Raw genomic sequence first — 13,887 nt, 5'->3', positions numbered from 1 at the left:
GTTCCATTCGCACAAAGGTTTTCTCACTCCCTGAGTCAATAACCATTTCGGTCAATTTTCCGTTTAATTTTACTTCTATTTTATGCGATCTCACAAACTCTTCAATGTTTCCTTTATTATGGGCTATATCCCAATTTGTTCATTTATAGGTTAATTTCTCATCTTCGTTATGGCAATTTTTAGAAAAAGGCTCCGGGGAATCAAATTTTACCAGATTATCAACATTTGAGTATCAAGCATTTCGTTTTTTCTACAGAATGGCTCTGTCTCCCATTTTGTTATTTGGGCCGGTTCACCTCCCCTTGTAGTCAACGAAGTAGCATGTTTTCCCGTAAAAGTGTTTAATGTTTGGTAATTGTCATTTTCTCGCGATTGATCCTTAGACAAATTATTATGGCTATCCGACGGCCTATAAGTAACTTGTGATAAAACGTCACTTTGTGAATTTCCCCAACGAGTTTTCATTAGTCTGTCAACTGTTTTTGGAGCATCCTGGTAGTATTATTTATCGGTCTCCCTATGGGCCTGTCTTTCTTCCTCTACATTTTCCTCAGTTATTTTGTATAATTTAGAGGTGTATTCCTTTCGCGGTCTAGAATTTTTCTTAATTAATAGAAGAACCCTGCCAATAATTTCCACCTGAAATTTGTCAACCCTCTTATTTAACTCTTCTTAGCGTTGACAATTTTCTCTGAGTGCTGTTGTGCAAGCCTCGTAAGCGATGTTTTCCTTTTCACCAGAGGGATGAATCCTATCTTATTCATTATATAGATCCTCAATAATCTGCTGACGTTTAAGAACAGTCTTTTCATCCTCCTTATCTCCTTGCATCCCTCCTCTTAAAATGTAAATATGACTCTGAATCACTTCAACAATTGCTGACCGTTCTTTTTCGTTTTCCTTAAACATTTCTTCATATATTTGTAATTGCTTTTTATTGGCCTCCGTAAGGATTTTGAAAGCAATATCTTCTGCCTTACTAGCTTCTTTGAATTCTGCTAGTTTTCTCAAAATCTCCCTATGGCTATGATTAATGCCTTTATACGCGATGCTTGTTAGAAGATCTTGATTGTTAAATATCTTAGAACGACGATTTAATCTAGAGCTAGCGTTTTTAAGGTTAGTTGGTCTCCGTACATCCGGAAACCAGAAATTTTTCGGTTGATCTCTCTCAAAAGCCTCCATATGGGCCGGGTCTCCTCTTTCTGCTTCATTTCTACGTTTCTTTTCTTTAATGTCTCTTTCTTTACTATATCTCTCTTTCTTTTATATATTCCTTCTCTTTTCTTTCTCTGGCTATTCTATCCCTCTCTTCTCTCTTCTCTCTAGCTATTCTCTCTTTCTCTCTTTCTTTCTTTCTCTCTTTCATGTAATTTAATAAATATTGTGTCACCTCTACATTACTACTTTTTCGTGAGCTCCTGCTGGAATTTGAACTTTTGCTACTAGTGCTATTCGGACTACTTTGATCCTTCTGTCAATATATCTTCCTAATTCATTTTCTGAATTCATTCGTTCCGTATCTGTATTATATCTAACCCGCAACTCCCCTTCATTGTACAGCCTCTGAGGGGTGAGTTCGTCTTGTTTTTTCTCATATTATTTCTTCCTTGTTTATTTCGTACTCCCTCATTTTACCGTGTATACTCCTTCCCTATTATATTATCTCTTAATTAATTAGTCAATCTTAGCAAGTTCAAGAATTGACACTCGCAAATTATGGTACACAATTACTATTGTCTATTCTTACCGCTGTATAATGAGATTCAATAAATTTTCAAATGATCCGAATATCTAGACTTCATTAGGGAATAACGACTTCTTTCGCAGCAAGCAAGATTATACGAGTGAAATATATCTCCAAAAAATGAATTAACAGGGCTTGAACGAGAAGGTAAACTGAAAAACCGCGCAAATATTTCACTAGTGAATTGGCTGGACTAAAACTCAAACAGGGGAACTACCCTGTAAAACAAATCACGTATCCTCCCTGGATGCTCGTACTCCAAATATAATCTCCTCTTAGGCCGATTACTCAATAGGACAGGTGCCTTCCATCTTCCTTATCAAATGTTCGCACAAAACTGACAAATTTTCCTAATTTGCCGTCTTTAATAATCTTATAACCTTCACCAGTGAAGATTATATTCAAAATCTAGATTATATTCAAATTCACTGAAATAAAAAACCGACTTTTTCTTTCTCTTATCCGTTCTTAAACCCTGTAATTACTTTCCAATACGGAGATTCCCCCACTGTAAACTCAAACTCAATTAATTTCACGCTATTCTTTTTTATTGTTGTCTATCAAGGCACAGCCCATTTTAGATCTTCATAATTCCGTATTTTTTTTCTTTTTCTCTAATTTCCGTTTAGGCTCAGCCCAAACCTTGATGAAAGGTGGTAATGAAAGGGGATTGTACCCTTTCTCATGAACTGCGTCGTTCCTAGGTAGGAGCCTGGCTCGTCAAATTATAAATTCGCAATCTTTCAATTCTGTCTTTCCGTACAGATTTTTACCGCCTATAGCCTATACTGTAGGCTAATTTTCACCAGAATTTTCGGAAACGCTTCTTCTTTTGCTATCGGTGCCACTGATAACTCCTTTTTTGCTGCTACCAGTATTATACTGGTAACCACCGCTGCCACCAGTATTCGTGTGGTAATGTACGGGTGTCACCACTTACTGGAGGGGAAAGCCCCCGCCGGCACCAAATATTATAATGGGATGCTTGCGCTTACCACAATGGTTCTGTAAATATAGGGTGTGTTAATACCCAATTTACAATATACCCTGTCCCCGGGTATGATAACGTGATCGAGTAATCCAGTGGCCAAATTCTAAGGCCAAGGATGTACCCAACCCGGGTCACCACTAAAAAAAATCTCTAACTATCTCCTTGGAGGTAACGAACCCCCCTGTCAATGTAATAATGACGGTATCTCCTAGCTCTTTTCCTACCCTGTCTGGTTGCCTGGAAAAATTAGTCTACACAGCTGTAGAAAATATCTTACTTGTAATCTTTCAAAGGTCACACACATATAACAAAAGACTTCCCCAACCGGGGTCTAAATGTAGACTAACTCAAAAATAATATTCGTTCTGTACACAAACTTTGCGTAGGGGTGGCCCTTCGCTTGGCCCTAGCCAATCCTTTCAATCCCCATTCAAAATCCATTCTACTTTTTCTTAATTTTATCTTTCAATGGCTCAGATGCGGAAGACCAAAATAGAATTTACTTCAAAGCTTACTTATTGCGAAAGAATATAACCTAGCCACCAGAGTTCAACTTAGGATTAAAAATTATCTTATAGGCAAATATAATTACAGAAAAGGAAATCGGTCATTTATCTGAAAATAAAAGAAACAAGGGTTGGAACCCCAGCACCCGTTTAATGTTTTCACCATTTTCTTTTTCGTTTTGTCATAGTAGGTCATTTTGGCCTGAGGTATTTTATATGACATTAAATGTATTGTTTGTTACAGTCACCGTCTACGTCATGTGATCCGTCGAGCCCTGAAAATTAGTTCAAAAGCGTTTAAAAAAGATGTAACCTTGCTTCAACATCTAATTCACCCTGTCATAGGCACACTGGGTGACGTGTATCCAAATGTTTCTTCAAGTTTGAATAGAACCGAAACCATATTGCAATACGAGGAGGAGCTTTGTAAGAAACTGGAAAAAGAGAATAAGAAGTACCTTCAAGTGCTGGTAGGGAAACCTTATGTTGATAGTCTTGACCTTGAGGATCTAAAAGGCGCTGCAAAGCTTGTTGAAGAAATCGAAAAGCTAAGAATCAAAGGTGTCAAATCAGTACCGCCTAGTTTAGTGTATCAACTTAATTCAGATCGTGGTCTTAGTCTCACAGCGATTAAGACTATTTGCTCTGGCGAAAAAATCGGATTTAATGAGGACGATTTCCATGCGGTTTCTGAAAAGGTGAAAGAAAATTCGAAAATGGCAACAGTGTCCGGAAGACTCGAGAATGATTCTAAATATAAAGTGTTTAGTTGTTTAAATAGAAGAGGTGTGAAGCATACAGATACGTCTAGTCAACATTCTTATTCAAAATTTGATAGTGATTATAAGTTTCCAAAAATATCAGCTAAAGTTGAGACTATCTTGGTTGACGGTGAGTCGAAGAGCTCTATTAGCAGTGGATTGTTTACTATTGTTTTAGATAAAACAAATTTTTATGTCGAATCGGGAGGACAAATTTTTGACACTGGGTGTATATATTGTGACAGAGGAAAGGCCAGAGTAATATCTGTTAGTGATTTGAACGGTTACATTCTTCATCATTGTGAGATGGTGGAAGGGTTTTTGGAAGAAGGAATAGCTGTAGTGGCATCTATTGACGAAAGTAGAAGAATAAAAATTATGTCGAATCATACAGCCACACACTTATTGAACTATGCACTGGAGAAATGTCTAAGTGTAACTTATCAAAAATCTAGTTTTGTTGGTGAGGAGGAGCTCCAATTTGGGTTTGGAGTTTATTCAAATTTTGATCTGAAAACAGTCGAAAATCTTGAATCTATTGTTAATGATTTGATAGAAAAGAGGCTAGATGTAAAAAGAGAAGTGGCTCCAAAAAGTGAAGCTTTAGAAGTGGCCGAAGTAAGAACACTTCCTGGCGCTGAGTATCCAGATCAAGTCAGCATTATTAAGGTATTCGCTTGACAACGATTTGTTCATTTGACGTAGAAAAAAGGAAATATATTGGAAAAATAGCAAACTTTATGAGTAATCTTAACATGTTGGGTAAGAGAGATGGTGAAATTGACCCAAAACACCCCTTTGCATATGATCTTGCCCTCTGTGATAATAACTGGAATCCTGCAAGATATTTGATTCTCGGAATAAAGATAAAGGTTACTCAATATTTTCTGTAAAAGAACTACTTATATTTCTTTTTTTCTTTCGTTTTTACAAGCTTGAATTCCTGAAAATTTTCCCCAGTAAAATTAGGAAACAAGGCTGAATGACTTTAAGCCAAGATTTTTTTTTTCCGGAGTCTGTTCAAGTTTGAATTTGGAAACGATCGGAAAAGTGAATCAATAGCTGTATATCCCGATTAACTCACCATTATTAAAAAATAAACACAAAAACGAATACTAATTATATGGAAAGTACAAGCAATTGTATGAGCAATCTTGCTATGTTGGCGGAGGTGGTTTCAGGAGGAGGAGACTGAGGGAGCACTTGCCCTGGGCGCGGAAATTATAGGGGGAGGGGGCAAAATTTCAAATGGATAATCTGACGGTTATAATCATTTTTTTTTTTTTTAAGTTTAATGTTTTATTAAATTAGAGTAGAGGGAGTAGTTGGCAGTAAGCATAAGCAAATTGAATGCAAAATCTTCATTTTCTTCATATCTTCATCACAATTCCTTGAAAATATAAGTAAGTTGACCCAGTTTAAGCAATTTTAGATTGAATATGAAGCAAAAAGTAAGTAGACCGAAATAAAAAATTATAAACAATCAATTGGGACGAGATAATTAGTCTAAAAATTTTCTATAAAATTGGCCTGAATATTTTAATGAGATAGGGGGGGGGGGGGCGCTTAACGAAGTTTCTGGGGTTGACCTTTCCAGAGGAATTTTACACGGGGAAATTTCCTAGTATTCATGTACGAAATTCGTTTTATTTATTTTACTTTCTCTTTGGTGACTTAGTTCTACATGTGGAGATGTTCCCGGGAAATTGTCTGGGAGATATTTTCAGTGGGGTTGGAATTCTTTTTATGATTTTGCTGTGGGGGGGGGGGGCTATTCCGCGGCAGAAATTCACCATGTTGAATTTTCCGCCGGAGAAACTTTCCATTGGGGTAAGGGAGTATTTACGGGGAAAATGGTCCACATAGGGGGGATTTCTTGCAGACTTGAAAAAACAATCAAAAATAAAATAAATAACTGTTTTGTTTTTTCAAACAAAATATGCTAAGAAGAATTTTTCAGGCGGAATCGTCAGCAAGTAATCCTCGTGGGGGAATTTGCATCGAGGATGGAATTGTCTGGGGATAATTTTCTGGGGGGGGGGGTAAGGATTTTTCGTGGGAGGAACATTCCAAGGTGGAAATCTTGTGGGGGAGGGGGGGGATTTTCCTTGGGGAGGAAGGTGGACTTCCCGGCTTTAATTGAAAAACTAGGAGAAATTAAATAAAAAGACAAATTTTTTCATCTGAAAGTAAGAAGCAACGTTAAAACTTAAAAGGAACAGAAATTATTATGTATATGAAAGGGGCTTCCCCCTCCGCAATACCCCGATATTTGCGCAAAAGTTGGACTTTTTGTCCAAATTCTTTAAGAACGGCTCCTGCAACACAACGGCCTTTTATTTAGAATCAGAAGCTTTTTAAAAGCATTAAAAAACCGCATTTAAGAACGGAATATTGAGGTGGGGGTAGCCCCTTTCATATTAATTTCTCTTTGTCTTAAGTTTTAACGTTGCTCATTACTTTTAGTTGAAACAAACTTGTTTTTTTATTTGATAGAATACTAAAATCCGAAAAAATTAAGAAAGTGGTTATGCTTCTGGCTTTACTGCTACCATTTTTTTTTTATTTTAGAGAATCAACTTTAAGGGAGGTTGAAGCTAAATTATATTTAATTAGTATTGTATTAGTATTTATGCTGTTATGTTTGTTTATATTATCGTTTTCTTATCCTCATACTTTAAGATTTGTTATTTAACTACTGCTTCTTATTTATCCTTTTCCTGTATTTTGTAGATAGTTCTCCAAATGAGCTGTTTTGTGGTATTTCGGTTTCAAACACAAAACACTAGAATATTAGAACCCATAGAAATTAAGAAAGTGGCCAAGGTTTTCACGTTACTGCTACAATATTCCATGATAGAAAATCAACTTTGACAAGACGGGGTGGGGAAAGAGAGCTACAGTGTATTCTTTTAGCGTGTTATTAATGTTTATGTTGGTATTAAATCATTAAATTTAGTGTTTCATTTTCATTGAGGTTTTTTAAGGAAGGAGTTGAGTGTTAAGTTAGTGGTAGCATGGTATATGATGCTGTAGTTGTGTTTAGTTCTTAAACCCCATCTGAGGTAAATTTTAATTTTTTTTTTTCTTGGATTTGTCTGGTTATCCCTCCTCCATATCATGCTGTGGCATTAGGAAGGGATGTGCTTATTTTAAGTTTTTTGTTAATGATTGATATTAAATAAATATATCTCTTATGTTATCATTACAATATCCTCACACTGTAATGCATTATTCTTCAAATAGTTTGTCATTCATTTGTTGTTTTTTTTTTGCTTTTTGTAGATTGGGGAGACTGTGTCAAAGGAGTTATGTTGCGGTACCCATGTTTTAAACACAGAAGATCTGATGAAATTCGTCATCACAGATTTAAGAAGTTTTGGCTCTGGAGCAAAGCTTGCAAGAGCTATAACAAGGGATGAGGGTTTAAAAGCAGAATCCAATGCCATCTACATTGACAAGAAGTTGAAAATCCTAAATAGCAAACTATCAAATAATTTTGAGACAGTTGACGAAATGCTATCGAATTTGCTAATTGTGCAAGATGATATTGCAGTTTTGAAAAACGAGTGTCTGAATATGAAGTTGTCTTTGGTGAAAAGACGATATTTTGAAAGGGAAATTGATAAATGCTTTAGAAAGGTAATTCATTTTTGTTTTATTCATCTTTGTGGCAAGAAATTCGACAACGTAGAGCAAGGGCCCTTTTTTTCTTTATAAATGCAACTAAATTAAGGCAGGCATTTCTGACTTTTGTCTCTTATAGGCTGTTTTAAAAATAGCAAGAAAAACAACATTCAAGTCGTACTAAAGAAAAAACAACACACACACCAGACGTATGAAATGAAGCTATTCTTGAAATAGTTTCTAGCATTCGAGCAGATATTGCCTGAAAATAAAGCTTTTACTCTGCTAACTACGAGGAATGTGTAACTTCATGAAATAAAGCACAATTTTGAAGTATAATGAACCATCCTTGGTACGTTCTGCTAGTTTGTCGTGAATAATTGAGAGTTGAGGATTTGTATATAAAGTAAGTATAGTCATGTTATTGTTTGTAATTGTTTTTGATGCAGGATCTGTTTGTAACTATGAAGGCAGTTGGTTTTCTTTTCTCCTTTTTTCTTAGCTTTTCGCTGCGTGCAGTTTTTATTGTATAACAAGGTTTGTAATGTATGATATCCCTTTCTTATATGATATACAGACACGTTTACAGGTGGCTTCTTCGAGTCTAGCCCTTCGAAAAAATATTCAGATCCTTCCAGTTTTTCCCATATTTTCTATTTATAGCCGCTTGTTTCTTGGGTTTTGATTAACTTTTCCCGTCCTCCCCAAAATAAAGTCCTGCCTACTTGTCTGTTGTTATATGTTTCTAAAGAATAAAAGAAGAAATTTTAATGCCTATTTTAATAAAATAAAAAAAGGAGGTGAATGAAATATATTAGGCATTATTCTACTTTCGCTAGTAGTTGTGAAGTTATATTTTTCTTAAACTATGTAATAAGTATTACTTTATCAAAAAGATTTTATATTCAAATATAAACCAGCTTGGGATACCCAAAAATAAATCGAAAATAAATCGTCAAGTCGTTATTTCCTTTCACCTAATTTATTGAAAAATGAAATTACTATTTATGCAGTAAAAAAAAAAAATTTAGCATATCTTATTACATTACATAAATTAATTACAATAAGCATATTGAATGCGTGGAAAGGTTCTTAAAAGTTTCTATATCTTTAATACGCAATTGTGTATCGATGAATAATAAAAAAAATGAGCATATCTTTAATCAGAGAATGGGTGAAAGTCCAATTATGGAGTAAATTGGCATAATATATGGATACTTATAATACAGTTTTTTTTTTCTAAAACGAAACTTGATAGTAAAGTCAATCTTCCGATTCTGATAGAGTAGAGATACTTAGGAAAGTCCCATTTTTCCGTTTATTGGTTAGTGTTAATCGTCCCGTTACTGCTTAGACCCACAAAATTAGCAATATTTTACGATAATAAATTAACTAATTAAACATAAATTGCATTAAAAACAATTTTTGCCATAAACTAAAATTTATTGCAAGATTAAAGATGAATATAAAAACTTATCAAAATCAGGAACTATCTTCCCTAAGATAGATGCAGCTAATTTCTATTCTCATTTATAGGAATAGAAATCTCAAAAGTTTCCGGTATATGCCTTGAGCCAGCCCTTTTTCCCCTCCCCATAAAGATTATTTAACCCCTTCAAGCGTTTTAAGCAGTCCCCGAAAGTGCCTACAGAGTTTTATATAGATTTTACCTGTTTTGTTTTCTTTTGAATGATTTTATTCCCCTCCCCTCATAAGCAAATTTCGGAACATTTGTCTAAGATATTGTATGTCATTCCAGTAAAAGATGCTTTCTTCTTTAATGTTAGTTTTTTTTCCTGATTTGCTTCGCAATTTGTAAGCTTTATAATTGTTTCATCTAGAAAGCCAAAGTTTTTTTGTTGAATGCGGTGAAATAAAAAAAGAATGGAAGACGGTGTGTAACTTCTGAAATATTTTGCTCTAGATCTAGATATGCTCTGGATTACATTATAGATTTCAAGATGAGTTTTTATGTGTAACTTCTGAAATATTTTGCTCTAGATCTAGATATGCTCTGGATTACATTATAGATTTCAAGATGAGTTTTTGTGTGTAACTTCTGAAATATTTTGCTCTAGATCTAGATATGCTCTGGATTACATTATAGATTTCAAGATGAGTTTTTGTGTGTAACTTCTGAAATATTTTGCTCTAGATCTAGATATGCTCTGGATTACATTATAGATTTCAAGATGAGTTTTTGGGTGTAACTTCTGAAATATTTTGCTCTAGATAAACTTGAAATGTATAACGAACAGATCATATTCTGCCCTTTTATAGGTAGTTATAGATAGTTATAGTTAGAGGTAGCTAGATTGATGTACCTTAGAAGTCCCGCGAGCGATGGAAAAAAAAAAAAATTGTAAGTAACACTGAACCCCACAAGTAAAATAATTTAACGTATCAAAATATAAAAGTACGCTTAGTACGTTTTCCGGTCTATATTCTCTAAAACAAGACAAAACCATCTAAAATAATCACGAAATTCCAGCGTAAAATGAGCAACAGAACAAAAATATAAATAAAGTAAAAGAACACGTATATAATTATTCAATTCTGATGATCCCACTTACACGATTCTACATCTTCACAACTAGAGCTGTATAAACAGACGTGAACAAAAATTTACTGAATTAAAACCATTTAAAAAGGGAAAAAAGGAATTAAAGATTAATTTTAAAACAAAATAAGTGCTTTGGAATAATCGTCCTTTAAAGTTCAAGGCATATTCCATTATTGAACAATCCAGACCCTATATATTAGTGTAAATGTTGATTTTAGAGTTTTTAAATAGCGTGTTAAATGATTTAAATTGTTCGAAATCTAAACTTCATATGATGCAGCACTGGTATTTTTAAATGCTGTTCGCCAAACCGGCAGGAAAGGGTAAAGTGGACCTGTGGGCTGGACAAGGCAGATTCGTAAGTGCAAATAGTTTAAAAAGAGTGAATTTGTATCCTTGGGCGTACGAAAGGAGGGAAGAGGGGGGTAGCTGCCATGCTAGAACTTCAAATTTACACTAGATATGGTTGAAAAAGCAGATGGTTGAAAAAGCAATGGTAAATAGGTAGATGGCTAAAAAAGCAATTGCTGAAAGGTAGATGGTTGAAAAAGCTGGAAATAAACAGCTGGAATAACAGAATAAAAGTATAACAAGAATCAATTATCTATAATATCTTGGAAATTTTTTGCTCTAATCTAAGAAGATTAATGCTGAAGCTTTTTGATGATTTACGATTTTTAGTGATTAATTATTAATAAAGATTTTATTGCCTGGCTGGCAATGTAAGGTTTTATGAGCTGCCAATATAACTTCAGCTAGATAGCTAGATTTTAGTTCATTCTTGTTATTTGTGGGTTTTCTCATATGGAAAACGCCTTTTGATGTTTAGAAATCATAAGATTACTACATTTTTATTTAAAAATATCATACGAAGTAGTTTAAAATCGCCAATTTTACACCACATTCGGTGCCACAATTACAAAATTAGACCACAGATTTGCTGTTATTTTAAATAATGTTCGGCAAAGTAGAAGGAAAGGGTAAAGCGGACCTGGGGACTTGACATCCGTAGATGCACTAATTTTACAAAGATAAGAATATGTACCGACTGATGAAAAGACCACAGCTATTCTAATGTAAAAATCTATTTTATTGTTTGTAAATGGAAAAATTATTATATTTACATTGTGGCTAGATGTAAATAATCTTTAAGAGCAAGAGACTCCAGCCGGTGGTTTTCGGAGGTGACTCATTTGACTATAGCTTTAACAGTAAAGTCAGGAAGTTTCATATATATATTTTTGCGAATTTAGTTTTTTTTTTTTATTTCTTGAGGTTTTCTGTCTTAGTTTGTCAGGTTATTGTGCTTTTTTCTTTTCTCTTCGTAGGGCACTGAGGACATTCCATGAACATCAGCACAAAATGTCAGCTATTGCTTTCACTTTTATGCTTCTTGTCCTGTAACTTGTTATTACATAACTTTATACTTTTTTATGGCTCGTTCTGGCAAGAAAAGAAAAAAATTGGTTTAGTCTAAAAATTTTAGTCTAATTTTTGGTTTTTGCCTTTTTTTTTTAGTTTTGCCTAATAGTTGACACTTCGAAGCTTCTCTGATTTTCTTGAAGCTTGAGTACCACAGTTTTAATATAGAAATATTCTTATGACATTTTGCCTCTATCATGTCTAAAGGTTTTATATGCTCAGATGGTCTCAAAGAGGGGAATCAATAGAACAACGTGTGTTCACTCTTATTTTGACCCTACCGATCTGAATTGCCCTGCTGATCCTCCATTTGAGTGATGAGGTGTGAAGATGTCAGCTACGACCCTTAAGCATGACTGCGGTGACTGGGTCACAAATATCTGCCACACTTTTGTTGGCCTTAATCGGTTGCTTCTTATTAAAAACACTTAATTTTTTATGTGATCGTTCTTTTTGGGCAGACGTAAAAAATGACTTTCATTTAGTCCTACGGAATTTTACGACTCGGAAGTTTTATACAGTCTAGTTCGATAAAATATTTAGAACGTCTTAATTATTTGGCAATTTGAACTTTTGTAATCTTGTTGTAGTTTAAGCTATGGGTATTCCATTGTATTCAATTATTGTATTGTTTTTCTATCCTGTATCGTTATACTCATTATAATATCTATAAGGTTAATTATTCCTTTTTTATTTATTGAGAATCAGCAGAAAGAGAGAAGAAGATAATGAAAAGATGAGTTTTTTCCGTAAAAAACAACGCAGATGGTTTTTTTTTTTTTTTTTTGTTGCCATGGCCCACGTTGTACTAGTGCTGAATAGGTCATATTGTGTTATGTTCTATTTTTCTCTTTTATAGGTTAATAAAAGAGAATGATATCTTTTAAAGGTGAATGTTTGTTTTCTTTGTAGGTAAAGGGACAGCCTCAAACTATTTTGAATTCAGTTCTTAAGGCGGAAATTGAAGAAAAAGTTGTAGCTGCTAAAAGGAATGGATTAACTTTTTTAGTTGTGTCTCTTGAGGTGCCTGAAGCTTTCAGACAGTTTAAACGTGTCGAAGTCCGACCAGACATAGTTACAAAGGAGATGACAAAAAATAACACAGCTTTCGCAATTTGTTACGCAACTTCTGAAGGTGTTTTTGCAAAAACTTATATACCAAAGGTAAGAAATCAAGGACGAAGACCAGAAATTTTGTCTGGGTCAGGGAGGGGGGTAAGTTTCTAAGGAATAAGTGTCATAATGATGAATTAAAGCACTTAGCAGGAAGTAGTATCTCCATTAGAATGAAAGTGATCTGGTTTTAAACACATATGAGGACAAAGGCCGGGCAAATACAAAGGGGATTAAGTCTCTAAAAAATTTTTTTTATTTTCTTCCTTTTTCCAAAGGGAGGGGGGAGGGGAAGGGTTTAGCCTTCCTGGCTTTTCCGTGATGCAACTCTTATAATGAATCGTCTTTTTTGCAGTTTTTGTCATTAGTGGCTTCCTAATTAGGTGTTACTATGTAGCAATGATTATAGCATTAAACGCTTATAGCATCCATACGGTAAATAAAAAGAATGCGGAAACAAAAATAATTACATGTTTCATTATTAAGATTAAGAATAAAGACTGGTAGTTTCCAAAGTCACCTTGTTTCAGCTTATTCTAGCCTAAGTATCACATCTGATCTCAAGCCAAGCAAGCTTGGTCATTGCCTATTCAAGCGTCAAATACAATTTTTGATTTCTGAGTCATATTCTCTAAAGATTTTCATGTATTTCGTGTGCCAAAGTGCCCTTGTCAGTTTTACTATAAAAAATCTGGCATTGGAGTAATAATAAATTTAAAAAAAATCTAGAACCTTTAATGCTTTAGCTCCTTAAAAAATAGTATAAGAAGTGACTAAGTGTAATATGTTGACAATTGGTAAGTTTCATAATGCGTCGCAATCTCCGTAATAGCCGTCGTTTTATTATGAATAGTTTTTCTTTTCTTTTCAGTTTAATTTGAGAAATTGGATTACTGTTGAATGCACTCGATTAAGCTGAAAAATTAAAAAAAATGACAAAATTTTTTACGTGCAAACGCATCTAAACAATAATGAAGTTTTTACGATTTGTCTTTTTTTTAAGTAGCTTGCGGATTGTTTTACTTCTTTAAGGTTCACTTAAAAATATTCTGAGAAAAACTTTATAATTCTGATAATTTTTTATCAGTAATTTTGCAATTGATAAATATTAAACATTTGGAATCACCATCAAAAGTATAATATTTGGATTTACTAAT

General features: G+C 34.1%; 1 protein-coding gene across 2 annotated transcripts in view; it reads left to right on the top strand.

Moving 5' to 3' along the window:
• LOC148949269 (alanine--tRNA ligase, cytoplasmic-like) overlaps nucleotides 1-13,887 on the top strand; it is a 143,231-nt gene that overhangs the window by 82,605 nt on the left and 46,739 nt on the right. For both annotated transcript variants that reach the window (XM_089093312.1, XM_089093311.1), the window contains exons 7-9: nucleotides 3,489-4,674; nucleotides 7,291-7,647; nucleotides 12,530-12,781. In XM_089093312.1, the coding sequence (XP_088949438.1) occupies nucleotides 3,489-4,674; nucleotides 7,291-7,647; nucleotides 12,530-12,781 (1,795 nt within the window). The remainder of the gene's footprint in view (nucleotides 1-3,488; nucleotides 4,675-7,290; nucleotides 7,648-12,529; nucleotides 12,782-13,887) is intronic.

The sequence above is a fragment of the Artemia sp. Qi Xiang Cuo genome, chromosome 8 (assembly GCF_049724085.1).
Source record: "Artemia sp. Qi Xiang Cuo chromosome 8, ASM4972408v1, whole genome shotgun sequence".
In the NCBI taxonomy this organism is placed as follows: Eukaryota; Metazoa; Arthropoda; class Branchiopoda; order Anostraca; family Artemiidae; genus Artemia; species Artemia sp. Qi Xiang Cuo.
This window is presented reverse-complemented; position numbering and strand designations above follow the sequence as displayed.